This window comes from Anguilla anguilla, chromosome 13 (assembly GCF_013347855.1).
Source record: "Anguilla anguilla isolate fAngAng1 chromosome 13, fAngAng1.pri, whole genome shotgun sequence".
NCBI classification, from domain to species: Eukaryota; Metazoa; Chordata; class Actinopteri; order Anguilliformes; family Anguillidae; genus Anguilla; species Anguilla anguilla.
In genome coordinates, this window is record NC_049213.1 from 31,511,029 (window position 1) to 31,536,581 (window position 25,553).

The 25,553-nt window shown below is 48.5% G+C and overlaps 1 protein-coding gene across 6 annotated transcripts in view; it reads left to right on the forward strand.

Annotated features, from left to right (window-relative positions):
- The window catches only part of rerea (arginine-glutamic acid dipeptide (RE) repeats a), a 190,812-nt gene that overhangs the window by 83,545 nt on the left and 81,714 nt on the right, over positions 1 to 25,553 (forward strand). For all 6 annotated transcript variants that reach the window (XM_035387349.1, XM_035387350.1, XM_035387351.1 and 3 more), the window contains one exon: positions 15,067 to 15,137. In XM_035387349.1, the coding sequence (XP_035243240.1) occupies positions 15,067 to 15,137 (71 nt within the window). The remainder of the gene's footprint in view (positions 1 to 15,066; positions 15,138 to 25,553) is intronic.

Consider the following 25,553-nt stretch of genomic DNA (forward strand, 5'->3'; position numbering starts at 1 on the left):
GTTTGATTCCCAGCTTTGAGCAATGCCGTTTACCCGTGAGCGAGGTACTGAACCCGAACTGCTTCTGTGAAAGAGCCGGCTGTAGAAATGGACTGCATGTAAAATGTAATCCGCGTTAATTCCTCTGGATTAGTGCGTACGGCTGAATGCCGGAATGTGGAGTCGTATAATCTTCCTCGCTTACTAACTTCATGCGCTGATATTTTTAGCAAAATTAGATCACTTAAGATTTAAGATGGGGAGGTAGAATTTATGCCAGCATGATTAATCCCGCAGGAGTTTGCTCCCGGTTAATGAATATGTACGTTTTGAAAGAGTCGTGAAGATATCTTCATCCGCCAAAGACTAGCCTAACTGAATGGATATGAGCCGTGCGCGGTGTGAGTGTTTACACTTCCGATGGTCCCGTGGGACGTAGCTTTGTCAGGAGAGGGAGAGACCGTAACGCAGAGCTAGTAGCATATCTGCAGAGCCCAATAACGCTTAGCATGTGCCGAAGCTTTTGTTTATGCTGTAACCGTTTGTTTATGAGTGACACCAGTAAACACGGGAATTTTGTCAGATTTTTGCATTTAGGTTGAAGGAATGATTCAGACACCACTGAACACTCAGCAACATGGTAATATTCACATCGTATGGCCAGAGGGGGGAGGGAAACGATGTAATAAAATTACATTATTGCGAAAAAAACCTTTGGTGACTTGTTTGTTGCCAGGAGCGTCTGTAAGTGTTTGCCTGCTCAGACACAAGGTATTTTGTGAGTAATATGGCAATTTTAAAAGCGTTCCTCACACTTTTTCTCCAGTCTACCTCTGATTTGTGGGAGTTGCAGTTGTCGCAATCAAATACTGAAAAGTTGCGCAATTATCCTTAATATGAATGTATGTCCTTTAGAATTCTTCTGTATGCCTACTAAAACCGTGGAAAATATAAATCATATTTAAGTGGGAGATCCAATGAATACACATTTTGAGTTTATTTCCCATTTGTTTACTTGCAGGTTTCCTTTAAAATCTTAAGAACTGCCCCCCAAGAGGAACTGCATTGACTTTCGTAGCTACCGTCCTCATTTTTTAAGACCTTCAGAATGCTGTTTAATTTCTGCTAACGAGGCTCGGTCACAAAGAAACACCACAGCCGATTACCCTGTGCTTAATCATTTTATTATAAAATCATTCAGCATGAGCTGTGTTGGCCTTGCATTTTATCAGATTAATATGCACATCATTTAATGGAAAAACGATGATTCATCAGAGCGTTGTTTTGCTGTTGCCTCTTTTTGCTTGGTGCACATTGTTTAAAAATGGTTAAACCTAGTTTTTCCTGAAAATCTATTAACCGTTTCATTCAGGAATTTTCATTGATTACCTAAAATGGTGGTTCTGTCGTACACATTATATAGGAGTATTTTAGGCTGTTGGCCTGATTAGATTGACATACCTTCATTTTGGTTCATTTACAAGGTATTTGGCCAGTGAGCATACATGACGTCTTCCTGTAAATTTAACACAGAGTATTTGGAGAGGCAGAAATTAGTCGCTCTGTGGACTGCAGCGTTTCCCCAGGAAAATAGTTAGCGGAGGCGGGGTGAGTGCCTCAGAGGGTAAGCAGTGGCAGTGTGAAGCAGCGAGCCGTCATATTCACATGCTACAGCCTGCACCTGATCTGGAGAAAACAGGATGCCAACTCTTGCTGCACCTCTGCCATTAATACCTGGAGGAAACCCTGGGTTGTTGTTTGGTTTAGGCGATAGAAAAATCCAGAACATAAGGAACATTTTATTGTGGTTAGCAATGATTAGGTTAGCTGTTTGTTGTCACTGATGGGCAAACACTGATAATCTCTGTGGAATAAACCACAGTTTGTTTCCCTTTCTTGAGGAAATTATCAAATCTATTTTGACGTGTGTTGGAGCTTATACAAAAAATCAGTTCACTGGGTCTTTGCAGTTGGTTGTCTTTCTCAGAATCCAAGGTGAAATGTGAATTATTTGTGCCGTTTCAGAGAAGGCCTTGCCCCTAAATTCCGTTAATGGGCTTATTTCTTTTTTCATTCGAAACACTTGTCAGTTGCTGAAATGGCATTACTGAAGATGTTTTTTTTGCTGTAATATCCTTTCTAGCAGTCGCTACTGAAATGCACTTTGAAGCCGTCCAATGCCATCTGTCTCTGCCCCCCCCTCCCCCCCCCACGCTGAAATGTTTGGGCATGTTGGGGGGATTGGAGCGCTTTCTGTTGCAGCCATTTGCAGAGCTTTAGCTCAATCAGATTTGATTTGGGTGGCTTAAATAGGCACAAGGCCTGGGTGTGGATTATGCTCCTGCTCAGTGTTAAATCCTTTTATTTTAGTCTAGTGGCACACAATATGTAAAATGGACCACCCCGAGAGAGTGTGTGTGAGTGTCTGTGTGTGTATCTGTGTGTGTGTGTGTCTGTGTGTGAGTGTCTGTGTGTGTATCTCTGTATGTGTGCATGTCTGTGTGTGTGTGTGTGTCTCTGTCTGTGTGTATCTGTATGTCTGTGTGTGTGTATGTGTGAATGTCTGTGTGTGTATCTCTGTATGTGTGTATGTCTGTGTGTGTGTATGTCTGTGCATGTATCTCTGTATGTGCGTATGTCTGTGTGTCTGTGTGTGTATGTCTGTATGTCTGTCTCGCTCTGGATAAGAGTGTCTGCTAAATGCCTGTAATGTGTGTCTGTGTGTGTGTGTGTGTGTGTGTGTGTGTTTGTGCGAGAGGGGGATTGGATGAGATGGGCAGCTAGCTACAGTAGCTCTCCACTGCTTTTTTTCTCATTAGACTGCTCATGACAAATATAGACGCGGCTCTCTAAAGATTACTTCAGAGAATATTGATACCCTGCCCATAGATCCCCTTTCTAGCCGCTTAGCTGTTTATCCCTGAAAGATGCGGCCGGTTTTCAGGGGGAGCAGCTCGGTGTGCATTGATTTGTGGGCAACGAAAGAAACAAAATGAGGGCGGCGGACCCGTCAGTCTGCTGTCGCCTTCAAGGCGGCGTTCTCCAGCCCCGGCGCGTTTCAGCGGAAGGTCAAGTGGACCGCGGGATCGATCGGGTCTTCGGACGCCGCCGCCCCGCCCCTGCCTCCGCGCGGTCGCGCTTACGGATCTGGAGTGGGGATTATAACCGAACGCGCGGCTCCCGCGGGAACCGACGCGCCAGGCCGGAGGTCGCGGCGCAGGCGGAGGTCGCGGCGCAGCTCGGCGCACGCGGCGACTCTGACGGGCCGGTGGCCGATGGGCTGTGTTTTTTTAGAGAGAAGCCCGGCTCTCCAGCAGCGTTCGGCTGGGTAACAGCCAGGCGGCCGGCGCTCTGCTCGCGCTGTTCTCAGACGGACAGCCACTCGGGGGGGCTGGGCTGGGTAATGAGCCGCCGCTCCCCTGGTGGAGCGTGTGAATAATGGACCATCGTTTGGGCGCTAACTGCACCAGTCAGGGCTCCTTAATTGTTCTGTTTGAGAAAGACGAGCTGAAGAGAAGAAGAACCTCCAACTGCTACTCCAGGCAGCAGAAAAAGCTCCTTTCAGCCTGTCTCCTGGGACTCCTCCCTCCCCTGCTTTCTCTTTCCCTCTCTCCCCTCTGCCGCCTCTTCTTTTCTCTCTTCCTGCTAAGCCCTGTTCAGAGAAAATGACAATGGTTGTTTATTTCGAGGTACATTGGGAGTTTTTAACCAAGAATGCTGGACATCTTGGACGCCGGGCTGTGTAATTTTGACAGAGCCGAGCTCGCCCCACCAAAAAATATCCTCCGGGCATCGCCCACAGAGTGGCCTCCCTGTTCCTCTCCCAGTGGTCTGTGGATGTCTGGATGGCTTTGGCCTAATTACACTGCCACCCTGTGCTCCTCTTAAGAGCCCTGGAAGAGGAACATGGCCGCCTCTCTGCTTCGGTTTGAACCTTCCAGGCCAGTTTTTCCAGTTGCTTCCAGTAACTGCCGCAGCTCTGTCAACCACAGTCTCAGGATAAACAAACTAAAATGAATGAACTGCCAGGCTCATAACTCCAGTACTATGACCGTGACCGGTGTTTACCACACCTCAGTGGATGGAAGCAGTTTGCTAATACACCAATGGCGGTTGCTTCTCCTGACGAGTAATGATTTTCTGTACAGTAGGTGGTGCCCCCAGCTGAATTTGGGGGGCACCTCAGGAGACGTGTTCTGTCCTCCTTACAGGGACTGGAATGAGCAGGGCTGCTGCAAAAAGTCAGAGAAGGATCGCTCACGGGCAGAGACGATGGCCAAAAAGAGGAGGAAATATCACTGCATCAATAAGGGGGGTTTAGTTTGCCAGTCAGTGGAAAAAGTACAAGTGACTGACTACACAAAACATGCAGGTTTCAGAAGTGTACGTGATGCTGCTTGCGCATCTACAAATTGTGATGCAGTTTAAAAAATATATTTTTTTACAAGGTGAAGAGAGGTGGTTTGTTGTCACGTCCTGACAGAATGTCAGTTGACTGTCATTTCTGCTGTCAGAAGTGCTACACAGTGCTGCAGGTTCAGCAGAGCTCTTTAGCTGAGCAGCTGAATGAGTGAAAAAGAATCACTGCACTTAAATAGAATACGAAAGGAACGCGTGCTAGACGCACGCACATTCTCTGACTGTAGAAAGAGTGAGTAAGAGAATGAGCAGTATCATTAGGGAGACCCGATGTCTGGTATTATCCTTTACGATGACGGTGATCACCCTGTTCTATTTAAAAGGGTTTTTTACGGGTGTAATTTTCTTTATACCAGTTTCACGTTTGGTGAAGTGTGTTCTTTTCAGCAGAGGGGAGCCTTTCGTACTCATCGCTGAAATATTTTGCTTTGTAGTGCGTGAGCTTAGAAATTCATGACAATACGCTTCCACCATTAGCCAGGAGGCATTTGATTAACAGTATAGCTAGTCGGTACTGTTGACTGAAAGTATAAAAATGTTCTCCGCTCGTTTGCTCCAGGTCAAACGGTCAGAACACCAAGTGTCCTGCTTATGTTGCATTTCTTCCAATGGCAAATAGTGCATATAGGCCTCCAGGGTTCGGATCAAAGTGTATTCACATTGATAAATTGGACGCTCACAGTGGCAGTGTGTGTACGCACGCTGAACTATCGACTTGGCTCAAGCGATCGTTTGAAAAATGAAGCCTATGGGATTAAGCTCATTGGCCCTTTTTGTGTAGGTGGCAGACCACCAGTGCAGCACAGTTTTGTTACTTACACATACTTAGTTTTTTCAGTTTTTTTTTTTTTTAAAGCACTTAAGGGAAGAACAAATGAATTACAACCTGGCCAATGTCAGTATTGAAACATTGCTAACAATAGAAATGCTCGGAAGTGGTTGTTAGCCACTGCATGGAGTCGTCAAGTTTCACTAGACCTGTTATTGAGAACGAGGGTGAGTTTAGCTGCTGCTATGACCTCAAAAGAACTGCAAACAATGGGCCAGTGTTAGTTGTTGATAAAGTTGCCATGGAAACCAGCCTTCCTTTGTTGAATCGGATCTAACTCCAACTCCAACGGTTCCTTTCCTTGCCCCCCTTTGCCGCATAATGAATTTTACATTTGGGGAGACAACTGCAGAATAAGCAATAAGCTGAGATAAGAATACGCCTCAAATGCTTTTTAATGATGTCGGAGGTGCTCGGGGTATTGTTGTGGGTGGTCATGTTTATTGAAGCATACGTCCCCCCCACCTAAGAGCTAAATTAGGAGCTGGCATCGCACGCCACTCCCACGGTGTTGCTGGACCTGTGTCTGTATTGAGTAATTTGGTCGGCGGCTGTTGACTGAACCTGCCCTTCGTTTCCCTCGTGAGGAAGACTGGAGCAGCAGAGCGGCTTACACCTTGAAGTGATTGACAGTTCGCCCGGGCGCCGCCCACACCGTCTGGCCTCTTGGTGTGGCCCCATCTGAAGGTGCAACCGGTGGCTTTGCGTGCTGCTTTGAATAACGCGTTGTTTGGGTTCAGTGAGTTTTCACCGGTGCTTACTCTGCATCAGATGAAGCAGAAACACGAGTAATGATGTGGATTTCCCTGTGTGTGCTTCAGAAGCTCTGATTCAGCCGGCTGTAGGGATGCCATGCTCATTAAAATAGATGTGTGAAAAGCAGGCCAGATACCTCGCTTTCACTTTAGGATCACGCTGTCTGACCTCATAGCCGTTCTGCATTTGTCATCTCCTGGATGGAATTATCTCTGCCGGAACATTCCGTCCCACAAATCACTTTCATGTTCATTTTCTGTGTGTGACGTAACATTTTTGGGGCAACAGTCAAGGAAACTCGTTTCTGGACACAAAAGATAAGGATCGGTTATTGGGCCTGGGAGGACTGTATTGAACATGGTGGTGGTCGAGGACGGCAACCAATCGATGCTTTTTGTTGTTTGAATGCAGGATGAGTTCAACTGAGTTCTGGCTGTTTAATTGGAAATGCTGACCGTTGAAAAGGATATGAAGACGTGCATGCGCACACACATGCACACACGCACACACACCTAAAACAGCCGTTCTTTCATCTGACCTGCCGACACCAAGTACATGGGAACACACAGCAGCGCACACACACACTCCTCCTCTCTCTCACGCACATGCAGTGGTTGCTTTGGGGACCGTACCAAAGACTGGGGCCTTTATTTCAACCCCTTTCTCTCTCTCTCTCTGTGAAAACGCTGTGGCAGATTGAGTCTTTCCCCTCCCCGTCTGGAGGAATATCAAAAGATGAAATCATCATTGTTCTGCTGTCCTTGGAGCTGGAACACAGCCTGAGAATCTTCCAACATCAGATGTACATATTCTCCCTCCTAGTGTAGCATCGGTCCCTGAAGGGGGGGTGGCGGGGGGGGGGAGTGTGCACATGTTTGAAAATGGTGCATCTGAGAGCCTTACATATTTTAGCGGCTGTGACTTTCTAAGGTTTTCTTTGGACGTGATGAGAATGTGTGTGGTGACACCCCCGGAGTGGGGGGGGGGGGGGGGGGGGAGCTCAGAAGTATCTGGAAGTGGGAAGCGCTGGAGGCCAGAGTGCAAAGCCAGGCTCAGCTCACTCTGAACGGCTCCGTCTCTGTCGGCAGGCTCTCAGAACAAAACTGCTCTTTTCTGCTCCCCACGCTGGAGATCTGGAAGCAATTGCTGAGATGATGCACAAGGTGACATTTCTCCTCAGGGGACGGAGTCAGTGCAGTGTGTGTGAGTGCGAGTGTGTGTGTGCGTGTGTGCGCTTGTGTGTGTATACGTGTGTGTGTGTGTATGGACTAGGGCTGTCCCAGAGGAGCGGGGACTGTAGAGCCCTCATAATCTGTGATTTCTCCGTGCTTGTTTGTTAGCTGCAAACACTGCGATGGCAGATGGCAGAGGGCGGTTAGATGTTGGCACTTTTCTGGAGAGTGGCTGTTATGGTAATACAGGAGAACCTCGGAGATAGGAGCCTCAGTTATTACTGTTAAACCGAATGGGTTTGAAACCACATTCACGCCCTTATCCAGCTCCTCATCTCTGAAGCAGACGTGCAGGCATTAGCCTAAAAGGGTCAAACTTCTGATTGCTGAAAACTCTGAATGCTGTCAGAATTAGACTGTGGCATGTGCTAGGCAATACAATGTGAGGAAAGTCAAGTGTTTGTCATAAAGAAGAACAGGGATAAAATCAAAACTTTTCGTGTGAACGGCGAAAAGAATGTGTTGCTGAAAGAGAGATGTCATTCCCTAAGGCAACATGGAAAATCATTTCTGAATTTTCAAATGAGTCTTCATTAGCACTGGTTTGATTATCAGTCATCTTTAACTAATGTTACAACTAAGGTTAAGTACGGTTATTGCTAAAACCCGAGAGTAGCCTACTTTATAGATGAATGGCTACCATGATGTAAGTACAGGATTCCAGTCAGTAAAATGAGTCCGTTTTCGCATTTCCTACAAATTTTCAAACATCATACAAAAGTTAATTCCACTGTTTTCCAAATCCTTGAGGAAAGAATGTTCGATGTCAAGGTCACAGAGGGCATATTTACGTCACAGAGGCTCCCAGTTCACACACATCTGCGTTTGTGGATCTCTCGCTAGTGTCCACGTAGACCCCAGTGTACGACTTTCGCAAATTATTTCCAAATTGTGCGGCCATATCAATTGTCTCAGTAAATATTTATGAGCTCTGCCTGCCAGTAGTTTTTCTACATTATTAATCTGGTATCTTCTGAGTATTCTCTCGTCAGCTGCCTTTCCTTTCTTAGACGATGTGTGCGGTGGACGTCCGCCCACCTCGTGCGCAGCACTCCCAGCCTCGCAGGTCGTCGTGATTCATAGTGAATCTCGCGGCCTCTTATCTGCAGCCATCGGGGCGCGTGTTGTCTTCTGCGCAGGTGTTTGCGCTTCTCGGCTCGTTATGGTTGCGCACTCCAAACAGCCTGGGGCTCAACATCAGCAGCCGCACATTTTTCTGGCCCACACAAAAATCACTGCTGTGATGTTGACTCAGATGGCTCACCGATGGAGCATCTGGTGTAGGTGAGGGGGCGGGGGGGAGGGAGGGGGGGAGGGGGGAGATAGTCTGTTTGTTTTAACTTCTAATTGGCTCAAACTACCCAAACACGTCTGCCTATTTTTACAAAGGAGCCGTGGGGCTTTCTAAGCTGGGTTGAGAAAAAGATAAACGGGTTGCACAAAACGCTAAAGTGCGATGCTCCGCTTGCCGTCTCTTTCGGGGTGAGAATGCGCAAGGGTGCGGGGGGGGGGGGGGGGGTGCAGTGTACGGCCCAGCGCCACAAAGATTTTGTGTCCACCTGCCACAAAACCCGAAATGTCCCCCCCGCCCTCCTCACTCACGTAGCGGAGCGCCAACTGGGGTGCTCTACCAGTGTCCCCCCTCTGCTTAATCACTGCCTCCGTTGTGCTCGTTAATTAGGGGAGACCTGCGGAGTGAGAACCCCTCGCCGAAGCCACCCCTCTGCCCACTGTTACCTGGGTTACCTGGGTTTGACCCCAAAAAAACATGGGAGCGCTTGTTTACCTTCTGTGGTTTAAATGCGTCACCTGCCGACTTTGGGTCTTCTCTTTCCCCTTCGTTTGCTCCTTTTCAGGTTCCCTGTTTTATTGCCATGAGAAATTTGGAAGCACTGGTGTTTTGACTGAATGTCATCAGACCTGTCTTCAGGTCTAGTTATTTTTGGACCTCCCTGTTTTACCACATACATCTATTTTTAAGCTCCCTTCTCTCTGTGTATTCTGTCTCTTTTTACAAATTAAACCCAGCTACTTGTTTGCTCAGTGTTTATGCTGTCTGAAGTTTCCATCTGTGTCCTAAGCAGAAACTTGTTGGCTGCGGTGATGGTGAAGGATTTTTTTTTTCTTCTTCTTGAATTAGCGAAGGTGTGTTTTGATTGGCCCTGCCTCGTTTGACTCCGAGATCAGCTCTGTGAGCAGTTAGCGATAACAGAGGAGGACTTCACAGCTGGAGTTTACCTCACCCCGCTCTTGTTATGTGTACTCATGTGGGCAGGCGAGGAGTGACGGTGCATTAAGCAGCGATGGCCGCAGAGCGATCGGGTTTCAGGGGGAGAAAATCCCGCTCTCTTCCCACCAGCTGGTGGGGAATCTCATCGAGGCTGCGCCTCCTCTAAGTGCAGGCTCGGCCAGGGACGTGCTGAAGGACTCTGCGTTCTTGCAAATCCACCTTCTGGTCTAGTGCGAGGGAGCTGAAGTACCCTGGGAGACTGCGGGGAAAGCCTGCAAAACATCCCAAACCCCCCCCCCCCCCCCCCGTCCCCTCCAGCTCTGCACCCCCTCCCATCCCGGGTGAAACATGGACTCCCTGTTATGGAACACCGGGTTCTCAAAATGGCTGTGGTGTCCAAAACACTAGAGGGGAAGGAGAATCATACCAGGGTGACAGTCGTTGCATCCGCCTTCTTCAGTCTTTAATTTAATTGATTCTTAAATTTCACAGAATGTTCCCCGAAGTGTGTTTATAGATGGCATGGATTTGCATATCTTTCAGATTTTAAGAAACACTTGATAATCCTTGCTGTGGGACAATGTTGAAACTTGAGGGGGGAAAAAAGAGCAAGGGCTCTTTTCAGGAAAGCCCTGTGCAGTATGATTTTGCTTCTGGTTTTGCCCCAATATGATGGCCATTACATGTTAGTTGGTAATCAAATTATTTTGCTCCTACAATCTCCTGAAGTCAGGCATCAGCTGAACTGCTTAGATGTTGTATTACCAGGCCATTACATGTAGAATACTGATTGTTATTACTCGCACATCCTCAAGCTGCCGTTAAATTTCTGTCAAGTCTGGTTTTTTTTTTCTGCGAGAATCTGTCAGGTTTCTCAAGCAGAGTTTAAGAGGTTAGCCAGCAGTCGATCAAAAATGACCCTTCGACCACACGGTGTTCCAACAGCTTTTTGTTGGTAAGCCGTTTCCTTTGCGACTGCAACACCAAAGACACAAGATGACAGATAACTGTGAAAGTAGAGAGACGGAGAGCGGCTTGAGCACCAAAAAAAAAAAGACATTTTTATTTGTAGGCACCACATGATATTGTATTCACTTCTTGGAGTGGTCACATAGGGTTCTCTCATTTCAAAACACATGTGGTTTGTCTACCCTGCTACTATGCTATGGAGATGGAGATGGTGCTTAGTCTGGCCTGGTACACTCTTAGCACATGTGCAATGTTGTTTCCTGCTGATAAAAGTGGCCCTGTATTGGTATTGGATTTATTTTTCTAATATACGTTATGTGACTCAGTCTATATACAAAGACGTTTTTTTTTTCTTTGACAGAGGAGCCAGACCTCTCTAAATGAATGTACTGGCAGGGTTATGGGACACTAAGCCCCAATTCCCTGTGGTAAATCCCCTCTGAAGTTGAATTGACTGTCTGAAACATGTCATCTCATTTCATTCAGCTTTGTCTCCTTTGTCTCTCCACCCTTCCTGACAAATGCTGTGCCCTCATAGGTCACTCCGCGCAGTGATGGATGTTTTCACTTATTTTATCTTTTAAATGACTTCCAGCACCCAGGTCGTGAGGAGACGCGGCTCTGTAGCCTGGAGTCGGTCAGAAAGACGACCGAATGACGGCGATTAAAAGAGAAAAGGGGAAAAGGAAAATAAATTCTTCTTTCAAAATCCTCGCAGATAACAAGACCACCGTGTATCTGTCTGCGGAAACTATTCATTCGAAACCGATTTACGTTTCGTTGCGGCTGTACATGTGGCGCGCGCTGTGCTAAATCTATTTAAATCTCCATTGTGTTCCTGCCGCTTCGAACCGATAAACGGAACAACGGCGACATCTGCAACAAAAACTAAATAAAATAAATACGTATGGATGTTTAAAAAACATGTTGAATGAAATATCCGCCTTTTGTTAGTAACAGCTTTCGATGCCACCGCTGTGATGAATGGATTTCCTGACTGAAATGTAAGCTGTTTGGGAGCTGCTTTGAGATGAGATCTGCGCCAGTAACATTAACCTGTATCTAGGACCGTACGGCCGTCAGAAGTATAAACATTATTGCTTTTCACGTTGCCAGTTCGTATTGGGCTCTTTCAGGCGGTAGTCTTTTTTCTTTTTTAAAATAATGAATCTTAGGTTCAAGTAGTTCTGACATTGGATCATATCTCCCCAGTTCAGCGAAGGCTACCGCAATTATGTAGAGCAGGGTCAGACATTTTTTTTACGTGACCATACCACTGATGAATGGATACGCTTAATGTAACGAAGTTCTCAACAGCAGCAGATTGGCCGCATTTCAATCAAGTGTACCTGTCGGTCACACAGAAGCCGTCAGGAAATCGGATGAATGACAGGGCGATCTGCCGACATGGCCTCTGCGATTGAATGGTCGATCGCGATCGCGATCGACGTATTGGACACCCCTGGCATAGAGACTACCACTAGCTGAGCAACACACTAATTTGTAATTTGATTGAATCTGAAAACAATACATTTATCATATATATGGTTATTTATATTCTGTCATCTTGTTGGTTTGGGTTTCAGAGCAAACATTTTTTAAAATCTTAATTTGAAAAGTTGGGATAATTTGTTCAGCTGAAATTGCAGGGGGGAATTTGAGTGGCTGAATAGGACTTGGGAAGATTATCATGTGCCTTGATGGAGGTTTTAATTGGACCTGCTGAGAGAAAAGTAATTGAGAAACTTAGGAGTTGTTTAAAATTCATTGATGAGGGCTATGCAGTTACAATAAAATGTCTTGTGCTAAAGTGTTCATCATAAGTAATAACCTGCAAAACCACCTGGCAGTAGTTTGTAATAGCAAAAATATCAAGAAAAAATATATTTTAACAGTGCTGCTCAGTGTATTTAAATATCACCTTTTTAGGCAGGTCTTATAGCATGGCTCACCCTAGCTTGGGTCAGAGCAGTGGTCTCCAACCCTGGTCCTGGAGAGCTACAGGGTCTGCTGGTTTTTGTTTTCACCTTAAAATCAGCACCCAATTGAGACCCAAGACACCAGGTGAGTTGAGTTAACTGTGTAATCAGCTGCTCTAATTGATTCATGAAGTGCAGAGTCACTGTGAAAACCAGCAGACCCTGTAGCTTTCCAGGACCAGGGTTGGAGACCACTGGGTCAGAGGCTTTATCTATCACCTGTGTCAGTACTGATAGTAGAGTATAAAGGTCACTCAGTCAAGATCTTCCTTCCAGTCAGAAAATAAATTAAATATATGTGTGTGGCGTGTCTGTATATGCATGTGTTACGCTCTGGATGACAGGCCCATCGTCTCTGTGTTGTATACACACACACACACGCACACACACACACACACACACACACATGCAGGCAGATGTGCTGTATGTATGCTTATTGGAGGGAACTTGCATACATATCCACATCTGAAGCTCTTCCCTGGATTCAGAGGATGTGTCTTTTCACACGGAGGGATAATGGAACAGCGGTCCAGCGGCAGCCTGAAGCCTAACACACAAAGCGCAGAGCCTCGGCGTTTAGCCACGCCTGCTTGCGAACTGACACACCTCGCTTGTACAGAGCACTGCCATTTATGTGGTTTTACACCTGTATAGCAATATGTGAGGCACCCTGGCTTGACTTCAAGCCAAGTCTTGGTTTTTTGTGTGTTTTTTTTTAACCGTGTGCATTTAACACGTATTGTAAAATGTCGTTATAAATGCTCTATTTTCTGTCATCATCACATTTCCCGTGCGCTCCCAGTAGCAAATGAAAGTTTTATCCCTTTGTTCAAAAAGTGCTGAGTCATTTCCAGTTTGAAGTGTAATGCCTACTTTCGAAACAAACAAAGCCCTTGTGTGACAAGTGGGACTTGTGGCCTGGCCAGTGCGAGAGAATGCATTGAATGTGCGGCTAAAAGAGATTTCATTTTCTTTTGTATTCGGGTCTTCATCTGTACTGTTGCAGGAATCCGCAAAGGTTCCTTGCCCAATTCTGTTGTCAGTTTTATTCGTTTTTACCATCAAATATTTATTTGCGTGGACTTTAGCTCAGATTTGTTATCGGGAGTGTTGAATATGTTTACATCGTATGTAGGAAGCGTGAGGCGGTGTTCTGAGAACAGCCGTTCTATTGAATAGGTTATTTTAAACTATTTTATTATTATAAATGGCCCTTTATACCTCCCCCTGGCCTCGTTTCCCAGTCGGTGCAGTTAGTATTACTCTGCGGGTTATTCACTGTGCGGCTTATTCTCAAAGATCTTTTTGTAATGTACAGAGTCATTAAATCAGGACTTTTTGAAAAGCAAATTGTAATTATAATTTGATGGAAACGCAGCAGAATGGCTCTTGTCCACTTAAGAACTCCAGAGTGTGGCTGATGATGTCTGCTGGGAACAATAGCAATACACTTGCATGCACACACGCGCGCACACACACACACACACACACGCACACACACAGATCTGCGTAAAGAAGCTTCTTAATTTAAATGTGCAGTATCTGCAACTGCTGATGTGCAAAAAGGTTTAATGTGAAGAAGCACAGGAGCATATCCACACCTGAACATACCCCTGTAATTAAAAAGGGAGCCTTCATTTGACAGGCTAAGAAATGTGATTCCCAGTCATAGAGCTGCATGGAGATGATTACAGCTTCAGAGCTTTTATTAAACCCCACAGGAAAGTCGTCCTTTTGTTTCATGTTGCTGGGGGTGGAGTTGTCTTTGATCTCCAGGAAAGGGTGTGTGTGTGTGCCTGCGTGCGTGCATGTGTGCACGCGTGTGCATGGGCGTTTGTGAGCCTGCGTGCATATGTGCGTGTTTGTGTGCGTACATGCATGCATATGTGTGTGCATGCGCACACGTGTGTGCACGTGTTTGCGAGCGTGCGTTTATGTGTGTGCGTGCACGCGTGTTTGCGAGCGTGCGTTTTTATGTGTGTGCGTGCACGCGTGTTTGTCCGCGTGCGTGCGTGCGTGCATATGTGCGTGCGTGCGCACGCGTGTTTGTGCGCATGCACTCCTGCACCCATGCCCATACTCTTGTCTGTAGCCTAGCCCCAGCCAGTGCAGAAGTGCCCGTCTGCTTTTGTCCTCTGCAGCGTGAATGTCTTTGTTAAGGAGATGTGTGTGTGACCTGGCTGTACCAGCAGTCACATTCAATTTAACCGCACAGCCGAACTGACCCACACACGCTCGGCTGCGTCTGTGCCTGGGTCCAAGCACTACGCTGAGTGGTTATGTCAATTAGCAATAAAAATGTGGTGGTGGTGGTGGGGGTGGGGGGGAGCTCATTTATACCAATCGGCAGTCTGATTTGTAACAAGGTCCATATGGGGGTTATTATGTTCAGACTGCTTTTTCTTTAGTGCTGTTGTTGGACGGGGCATTCCACTCAGAACTCCCAAATATGTGCCCGTTAGTGGAGGCGGGACTCTGCTGCCCCTGCTGGACCTGGTGAACCGGGCGATCTGGTGAGCCTTGGCCTACAAGCACAGTAGCTCTGGGTCACACCACCCTCAATGCATGTAGCCGGTTAGTAAATGGAAATGTTTTTGTGTTGTAATGAATATGTGAAAGCAGTTATATTGTTCACACTCACCCCCCCCTCCCCCCCTCCTGTTTCTCTTTCAGATTGTGTGTACATTGAGAGCCGGCGACCCAACACACCCTACTTCATTTGTAGCATTCAGGATTTCAAACTGGTGAGTAACATTTCCGCGCCCCCCCCCCCCCCCCCCAGCAGCCCGAGCCTTTTTAGCATGGCTATCAGGCCCGTACTTATCACAGGATTGGGCGATTGTTTTTCTGACTGGTAGGAAAGGCGCAGATCAAACGGTCCTTTGATGTGGAATAATTTGCTGCTTTTTTGTGTTTGCAAAGCAGGGTGCACACTGCAGTTGCACTTATTCTTCTGAAGACAGCGGTGGAGGGTTTTTTTTTAATTTTTTTTTTTTACTTTCGCGATTAAAGGAAACGAACCGGGGACTGAGTGCCGTGTTTACTTCTTATGATTATTTGGTTTTACTTTCAGGTTATAACCCCGTGTGAAAAAAATCTTCGGGCTCAATTTAATGTTTCTGAGCTTAAGTTACGTAACTTGTACGTCCAGCACTTACATCGTACTTTGTGTCATTAGCTTGATGTTGTAGCTCGTCATGCCTCCTGGTTTTTGACTTAGCATCGGTTAGGTCAGAGTAATGTTTACTCTGTGAACTGGACTTAATGTGTTCATGGCCATGAATACCTGTACAAAATGAGTATTGTACATTGTTGAACCTGTGTTTGTAGTCGTTCTAATGACCTTTGTTATGCACTTGTTGTGCGTTGCTTTGGACAGAAAGCATCTGCCAAAATGTAATCTAATGTACGTAACCTCATTTCACGTACGTAATACTAGCCAAAGCTGCTGGTCGGCTTTCTCATCCTTCAGTCTAACCTATTTAGCAAATCTCAGATGGCCGACGGTCCGAGGCTTTAAAGGCTCTTAATACAGGCGAAATAAACTCTAGAGAGAGCCGTAGCTGCACGTAAGGGAAGCTGTGGAGTGTGAACCGAAAATTGCTGATTGATGTAAGCACAGAATGCTTGCTGCTTTGTGACCTGCTATTGAGCGAAAGTTGTCTGAAGTACTGTTTTAACGTTTCTGCTCACCCCAGATGGCCTTCGGCTGTAGCACGCGTGTAGTTAGAGGCTACCTGGCATTTCTCTTCACAGTTCTCTCTGGAAATATATATAACTGTGAGATTTTATTATGCTTGCTGTTCCAACAGCTAATGCCTGCACATTGTTGAAGGAGAGGAGCGTTTAGATTTATTAAGAATGATGAAAAGCCGGCCTCATTTTTGATTGTTAGTTATTTTCGTGTTCTGGAAGCCCACGTGTATGGGAAAAAAAAAACTTGGCACGGAACAGCAGTGACATCAAAAAGAAAAAAATGGTATCAGTTGCCCGCGGTAACCGCCGGCTGGTTGTGGCTGTGTTTTAAGTGGGCCACTGTTGTTTGAGACACGGCTACATTGGGTCCTCCCTGTCACATGCCATCCCCTCAGGCTACCAGAGAAATCCTCCCCCATTTGGTGCTAGTTTGCCTGTAGTACTCTGTGGTGTGTAGGTTATTTTGGTCTTTGCTGATGGTACAGTCATTACTAGAATGACAAAATTGTCAAGATTCCAAAAGTGTTTAAAAATTAAAGAGAGACAGCCGCTATTCTCGTGCTAGGTGGACTTTTTTTGCTTGGCTGTTGGTTTTTGTTCACTTAAATCACCTGATGTGACAACACTACTTTTCTCACTAACCAGCTAGCACTCTCAACAGGCCTGCACCAATATTCCCCAGTTATTCTTTATTATAACTTTTTCTCTGTTTGCTTGTCCTGCTGCTCTGTTCTGGAATCTTGCCTGTTTTGTGAAAAAGATTTGGCTGTCGTTTTTAATCACGTTGAAACTTTTGTTCTTGCCGATTCACAGGCTTGCTGTCTGGAGTATTTTCCTACTCTTTGGTACGGCTGCTCTTTGTGTCTGTGGTGAAAGCATACTTTCACTTTGCAAGCTGCTGTGGGTAAGAGTGGTTGCTAGATGACTAATATAAACGAGGCGTTGGATACACGATGCACCAACAGTCCCAACGACTGTTTTCTTCGACTGCGAATCAGATTTTTGACACCGCGAGTTAGGCTGGACAGTGTCTAAAGCATTAAGGTTTGTATTGGATACTTGGATCATTGGACAGATTAGAGACTAAAATGTGGATAAATCAGGGAGCTTGCTTCAGGGTTCAGTGGGTGCACGCTCGCAGACTTGGCGCTGGCAGCAGAGCACGCACCTGCGCCAGAGACGTGGTAGCAGTGGAGCTGGCATCCCATGGGTGAAAGTGCCCACGTTACACGCATACTGCACGCGTGTGCAGCCGCACGCTAACCGGTGCGGAGTCTCGGCGAAGGAGGGACAGGCTTCAGACACCGATGCGTGCGCAGGGCGCGGGAATCGTTCAGCTTGCTAATCGCCGTGAAAGTGCCACAGGGTTCCACGGCTCCCAGGGAGCTGCGGGGGAAAGGCACAGACCGTTAGAGGTGTTGCTGTGAGGTCGTGGGAGGAGCCCGGGTTGCTGCAGGAAAGGGGGCGGAGCCGGCCGGGCACAGTCGGGCCCTGCCGTATCGGGGGGCCCTAATCGGATTTGTGCGGGAGAATGCTGAGGGAGGCAGGAAGCTCCTCCGGCCTGTAATAACACAGAGAGTGCTGCGCGCTAATCCGCCCGGTGATTAAGTGCAGTCTAAGAGGTCTCTGTCCACCTGGGGGGGGGGGGGGGGGCTGGGGGGGGTAGTTGGCAGATTCATTAGAGTGTCCGTCTCATTTTAATTATTTATCCGCGCGTAGCTAACGAGCGGCCCTGCGTGTCGCCGGGGCGACGGGCACGCCTGCCGGCAGGGCGGACGGACACGCCGCTGCCTCGTTTGGCCGAGATTTCGGTGGGTTTGGCGGGTGCGGGTTTGTGTGTGTGTGTGTGTGTGTGTGTGTGTGCGCGTATGTGTGTGTTTTTTTTTGTGTGTATTTGTGCATGTGTCTGTGCATGTGCGCACGTGTGTGTGTGTTTTTTTTGGTGTGCATTTGTGCATGTGTGTGTGTGTGCGCACGTGCGTGTGTGTGTGTGTGTGTGCGCGTGTGAGCAAGGAGTGTCTGGAGTTATCAGCGGAGATGACAGAACAGGGGCCTCATCGCTGACCCCTGCCACCCCCCTCCCCTTCCCCCCTCCACCCGCCTGTCACACTCTGCTGCCATAATTAGAGGGAGCGTCTGTCTGCAGTCAGCCGGGCTGTGTGGGGTAGTGCTGGGGCTAGGCCGCTAGGGCGCTGGGGCTAGGGCACTAGGGCACTAGGGCGCTGGGGCTAGGGCGCTGGGGCTAGGGCACTAGGGCACTAGGGCGCTGGGGCTAGGGCACTGGGGCTAGGGCACTGGGGCTAGGACACTGGGGCTAGGGCACTGGGGCTAGGACACTGGGGCTAGGGCACTGGGGCTAGGACACTGGGGCTAGAGCACTGGGGCTAGGGCACTGGGGCTAGGGCACCAGGGCACTGGGGCTAGGGCACCAGGGCGCTGGGGCTAGTGCTAGGGTGCTGGAACACCCTTTACCTCTCTCATTAACCCTTCCCCTCGGCTGTAGCAATCCCACAGGCAGCGCTAGGCCTGTGTCTTCAGCTAATAGTCACGTGTGTGCTGGGGAAGATATGTTGTTGCTCATCCAGACATAAACTCATCGTTTGGCCCTCCCAAGTTTGGCAGTTTCAGTCAAGTGCATTATTGCTTATTTATGTATTTAACTTTTTTTAAAAACGCACCCTGCGGATGTGATGAGGGTGGTAGGGGAACACAGCCCGTTAACTGGCCGTGCTGCGCAGAGCTGCGCAGGACTGCGCCTGCAGCGACTGCACGGGCTGGGCCGCGTGGCCGCCAATCATCTCCACGGGCGCGGGTTCCTGCAGCGCCTCTACCACAGGGCCCGCCTGAAAGGCCATTTTTCACTCCCCCCCGCCCCCTGTCCCCGCCCCCCGCTCCTTTAATGAAGAATGAAGGAGAGCATTTACATCACTGCAGTGGGGCGGTAGCACAGTGCAGCCCTGTAATGGTGGAGGCTCAGCCTGGGCCCCCAGCGCTGCCAGGCTCATCCAGCGCTGCTCTTACCCCTGAGAGCAGCAGAGTCTCAGTGCTGCTCCCTGCTAGCAACCAACCGAACATCACACTGTTATAATCAGTCATCAGGCCTCCACTGGAGAGAGCGCAGCGGACAGATCCACTCCAGACAAACAGCCAGATTAAAGGCTGGAATCAGACCTAGGGTAGCGGGTGGAAGGAAAATGTGCATAAATAGATTTAATGAGTATCCCCCCACCACCCCACCCCTCCCTAAAGGCAACACACATTTTTAATAGATCTCTGCAGCAGTGTTTGGCGTAGGTGCAGGACGCTTGTTTCTTTGCGTTTGTGATGTGGCTGTTGTATTTGAACGTGCGGTTTCTGTGTGTTTGTGATTGGCTGTTGGGTTTGAACGTGCGGTTTCTGTGTGTTTGTGATGTGGCTGTCGGGTTTGAATGTGCAGTTTATGTGCGATTGTGATTGGCTGTTGTATTTGAATGTGCGGTTTCTGTGTGTTTGTGATGTGGCTGTTGTATCTGAATGTGCGGTTTCTGTGTGTTTGTGATTGGCTGTCGGGTTTGAATGTGCGGTTTCTGTGCGTTTGTGATTGGCTGTTGTATCTGAATGTGTGTGGGATGCGTCTGGGCTCTGGGGCGGGCGGTCTGAGGGGAGAGTTAACAAACGCAGCCTCTCGGGTTCTTCATAAACCCTGAGACAGCCTCCTCAGGCCCGGGCTCTCCTATCGATTACAGGCAGACCTGCTTCCATTAGGATTCTGGCCGCAGTCCATAATGAGCGTTTGATATTCATTAAGTAAGACGTATGTGCTCGATTGTATGTTTGTTTATTACGCTTTTTTATTGCTATCACTGTAGCGGTGATATTTTACCCCTAAACAGGGCTGTTTGTTTGAAGTCGTAGCGCTTTCCCCCGAGCGCAGATTTTCGCTGGCGTGTGCGTGCGTTTGTGATTCACTGGAGCGTCTGAACTGCGTTTCCTCTCTGAGCTCCGCACGGTGCAGGCTGGAGAGCAGCGTCAAGAGCGGAGACGAAACAGGGCAGGGACCGACTGAACCTCCCCCCCCACCCCCACCCCCACCCCAATCCCTGTCTGCCGCTGTCTGCCATCGTCCCGTTATGAACCAACACATCTCTGTCACTACCTGCTCATCTATCTCTCTCTCTCTCTCTCTCACACGCAGACATGCATCTGCACATACACACATGCACAAGCACGCAGATACATACACACACACACACACACACACACACACACACAGACAGACACACACACACACACACACACACAGACAGGCACACACACACACGTCCACAGATGCATACGCACACACACAGGCGCACACGCACACACACACGTCTACAGATGCATACGCATGCGCGCACACACTCACACACACACGCACATCCCCCCTCCCCGTGGCTAAACTAATTTGCAGATATTGGGCAGCTCAGCTGTGGAATAGCTCTGCTCTAATGGAGTGATTGCAGTGTTCCTCTCCGAGCTCCCGGTGGAGAGAGAAACAGCCCACTCTTCCTGGGATTTTAGCACTTATGGACATTTAATTAGATGTGATGTACAATACAATTATCTTTAAGGATTCAGAACACCACGACCTGGCAAGAGGAGGCTGAGGCAGAGGGGACCGGCCCCCATAAACTGCATTCTGCTTCTGCTTGCACTGCGTGAAGTGCAGCCTGATACATTTGATGCGATAACGTTATTTGGTCTGATGCAATCTGATTGCACTTCGAAAGCTGTTGGATTGAATTGCCAGAATAAATCACAGCATTGAAAAACATCAGTCATATTTATTTTATTTTTTTTAAAAGCAACATTTATTTTTCCTATAATTTTATTTTCTGCATTCAGGTCCGAAAATCATCACGTAGAATCCTGAACTCGCGTGTGTATCTGATTTACGCATTGACTAGACAAGCCCTGTCGTTAATGCTATAATCTCATCATTTTACCGGTGCGGCTTGGAATATGTTTGGAAGAAGTAAAACGCACCATTAAACAGATAGAGGGGTCATAATTATGCTAATTCCTCTATTTTTAAGCTGAAGTGATATTTAAGAGGGAGGAATTCTCACTGCTGTTTGCGTTGACACTGATTTCGTGTGTAGTTTCGAGCAAATTTAATAAGGAAAAGGTAGCCTTTCCTGCGGCCGTGTAAAACGCATTTACCTCTTTGTATTTTCGTGTGTACAAAAGCTAATATTTTCCCCCGTCCACACACACACTACGAATTCTTCCCTGTTCTTTCATTGTTTGAAGCCTTTTCTGCCTAATGACTCGAAGGCGTAATTGAAGGCGGTGTGATAAAGATGCAGATAGATGCATTAACGTGTGATCTAGCAGGAAGTTTTTCACCCTTCCGTTTCTGCAGGCGTGTAAGAAATCAGTCACCGAGCGTAAACCCGGCAGCTGAATGCGGCGTCGCGAGCGGCGGCCTTTCCGTTTAATTATGTTTTTCAATGGCTGCTTTCTCTGAGAGGTGTTTATATAATGATTTAACATCTCTCCGCACCGCTGATTATTTCCTCCATTTTCTTTCGCTCTTCACAAAGGAGCGGAGCGCTCTCTCTCCCCCCGCCTCCACAATGCTCATTTAAAACCATCTGAAATGTCAACAGCTAGGGAAATGTTAAATGGGGGAATTAAAGGTAGCGAGTAATGACTGCGTAGCGTCTGTCAGGCGTTCACGCTAACGCGCTGCCAGGTGATTATCTCTCAGCTGCGACCGCGGGTTGAGAGATCGGACGTACGCTGGGTTAGGCGAAATATCCCTTTCTGCTCAGTCGGTTTGAATTTCTAATCCTGGAATTTGCCTGGGAAGCTTCCCTTGTTTTTCCTTACAGTACCACAAACCCCCCCTCCCGGTCCCGTTCTATTGAACCTTTTGAAATGCAATTATGGGAGCCGCGCGCTGCGCCATCAGTCTCTGCTCTTGTTAATATTTATTGAGCTGCGCGGCAGCGGCTGCCATGGTTGCTACAGGGAGCCTGCGGTCATTAGGAGTGACAGCGTGGACACGGGGGAGGGAGCGTTTGTCTTTCCGAGCCTCACGCCTCACGCGCCCCCCCCTCCCCAGCCTGCCTGCAGCAGAGGCCAGGGCGGCAGTGGAAGTAAAACTTATGACGTATAAACCCCGCAAACCCTGCATAAGACGCGTGTGAGTTTGTGCACTCGTGCATGCACCTGTGTGTGCGTGCGTGCCTGTGCCTGCCTGTGTTTGTTTTGTGCATGTGTCTGTTTGCACGTGCATGTGTGTCCATGTGAATGTGTGTGCATGCATGCGGTGTGTGTGTGTGTGTGTGTGTGTATGTAAGTGTGTGTGTGAGCGTGCATGCGCCTGTGTTTGTCTGTGTGTCCACATTCGCGTGTGTCCATGTGAATTTGTGTGTGTGCTTGTGTGCACATGCGTGTGTATGCCTGTGCATGCATGCGTGCGTGTGCACTTGTGTGTTTTTGTGTACAAGCCTGTGTGTGCTTGTTGTAGGCTAATCTTAGGGTTTATAAAAAAGCCATCCTCCAGCCTGATCAGAATGGAGTGCACAGCTGCAGTGCCCCAGGGCCGTGTAACAGATTTCAGCAGAGCTGCAAAAGCAGGAGTCTGTAAAAGGAGCCAGTTGAGAGGGACCCAGAAGAACTTAGCTTTGCATCAAAACATGTTCACTTATCCAAAAAAAAAAAAAAGTATTTAAAAAAAAAAAATCCCAGAAACCTTTATTTTTCTCCAGCAGTGGTTTATATGAATTATTCATGAGCGTAATGGGTTGAGTTGTTTTATTTCTATCAAATTATTTCACACCGAAAGCCCCCCCATCAATTCTTGCAAATTGAGCATCGTCGGTTGAGTAGAACACCTTGCAGCAGACCCATTAATAAGCGTGTGCTTTATTAAAATGGTGGATATTAGCTGCTGTCTCGCGGCTCCTGTTCTCTTCCTGTTTCCAGGGGCTGAACTGTGCGGTGCAGGACCAATCCGCACCCACACACCCTCGCTCTGTCTGAGGGTTCCAGGGCTGGCTCTGGGGTTGCTCTTCCTAAATCTCTCCTCCATTGTACGACTCCAAATGTTTCCTTAATAGGGATTATGGGTAATATTCCTGACTGAGGCCGAGCGCTCGCTCTGTTTTTAATGCTCTTGAGACTCCGCTGAAGGCAGCATTAACGCCGCTGTCTGTAATGACGTTGGGCACTTAGCCCCGCGCAGCTCACGCACACCGCCACTGCAGCTGCGTCCAAATCGGTGCGCGTGTCCGTGGGGGCGAGAGGGGCTCCCCCTCGTCTCCCGACCCGTTACTCTTACCCAGGCGTGTCTTTGGGTCTGAGAGCGTTACCGTGTTTCCCTGAAGACCGGCGCTGTTGGGCGCAGCGGCGAACGGAAGGGATGGGAGAACCCGCGGGTGAACTCACACAGAGCGCTTTAAAGAGCAGACCTGGCGACCGCATGGAACACTGGGGGCGGGGGGGGGGGGTGCAAACTGCCATCTTTGTTTTCCGCTGGTGTGATTGCAAGTCAGGATTTTTAACATCGGTGCTTAAAAATGCTTCTGTGCGCAAGTGCTGCTATGGAAACCGCTCAGCCAACCAGTGGCAATCTCTATAGGATAGTGGGATGGGGGGGAGATGGGGGGGGGAAGAGGTGGGGGGGTCTGAATCGAGGGGCGCGAGGTCAAGAGTGCAGCGACCGACTGGTTTGCGGCGACAGAATTCGCGGCTGCAGAGAGGATGGCGGTACTGCCGAGGGGCGCGGAGAGGAGGGAAGATAACATTTTCATAACGCTCCTGAAAGCAAGATCAATAGCCGCTGCTCGATGCAGAGCTAAATTATTAAACAGAGCCTCTCTGGCTGTGTTTCATTATCCCGGATTTACCTTCCCGGCTGATGTTTTGTCGTTGGCGGGGAGAGATTTGTTGGGTATTTATGTATCGAGGAATATTATTCAGGCCTTCGCGAATCCCCCCCTACACCCTCCCCCGCCCCGCCCCGACCCTCCCTCCCCCACACACCAAGCGTCAGGTGAAACGCTTTTATATGCACCGAAAAGAGGGAGACTGCAGTCTGTCACAGGCAGGTAAATCGCAGCGTTTGAAGTCGCGCGACGGTAATGTAATAAAAAAAAGCCGCCTTTCGCAGAGAGATAATCGCTTGGATGGTAATGACAGCGGCTGGGTCCCCGTGCTCTGTTGACTCATATTATATTTCTAATTGGTTTCTAAAGACTTTCTGAGGGCTTGCAGGAGATGACATTTTGTACCAGATGTTGTGTTTGTGAATAAAACGTGTCAAATCCAAAAAAAAAATGTGCTTCAGCATCTGCCTGGTCGCAATTAGTTTTTTTGTTTTGTTTTTTAAAGTCAGGAACTGTCCTTCGCTATGCTGGGCTTCTTCTGGTTCCCTTTCGTCCCTCCACAGCCGCACGTTGTTAGCTATTTTTTAATGACGCCGCTGACCTTATGGAATAATTGGAGATGAAATATCCTCTCCGGTCATCAGAGGGAATATTCACATCCTCTGTCATTTCCGTCAGGCTGCCGAAGCTCCCCGAGATCCATTGTGGCAATTTCCAAAGGTCGCCTCCTGAGATAAGTCATGAAAGGGACCGCAGCAGCCATTAGGCCGATTGGTCTGGCTGTAATGACACATCTGTCAGCAGCTGAAAACTCCCCCCACGCCCCCCCCACCACCTCCTTTGCAGTTGTGTTGCCTGTGGATGATTGGTTCTCAACACCCGCTTTCTCCTTTCTATCCCCCCCCCCAACGGGTGGCCGAGAAGGTGTCTGGCCGTTCAGCAGCGGGCATTTACAGAAGCCCGAGCAGCGGGGTGGGAGAGCCGCGCGCTCGGAGTCGCCGTCGCGGTCGCGGCTCGTTCACACTTTCGCCGCCTGACCTGCCGTCGCAAATCGGCTCCCGCTGAAGCCGTTTGGAGGCCGCGGCGGGGCTGGGGCGGGTGTGGGAGGCCGGCCAGGCCGCTCGATCGGCCCTTCGGTTCGCTCGTCTCTTCGCGGGCAGGTACCGCGTTTCCCCGCGCGGTTCGGGGCCCGTGTCTTGCGTTCGGCGTTGGCGAGGCCGCGCGGCCTGGTTTTTTTTACGTCCCTGCTCATTAGCATAACGCGATGTGATTCTCAGACCCCGCCATACGGCTCGCGTGAGCGCTGCTGAGATTGACAGATGTTACAGGTCCTTTATCTGAGCCATCGTACCGCCGGCTAAGCAGATTAACGGCTCTTTTGTGCTGTGGCGCTGCCCCTTGGCAATTCGCTGGGCTGATTATTGCGTGTATCGCTGCGTTGGCCCTGTGGACTGTGGGTTCTGGTCCCATATGGACGCACTCCTCTTAGTCTTATTCATACATATGTTCCATGTGTCATTATTATACGTGCAACACTTTAGAGTCGCTTGTCGGCAGATGAGCGGTATTGCATGGCTGTAGACCGCACTGTAGGCCGTGCCCGAATCG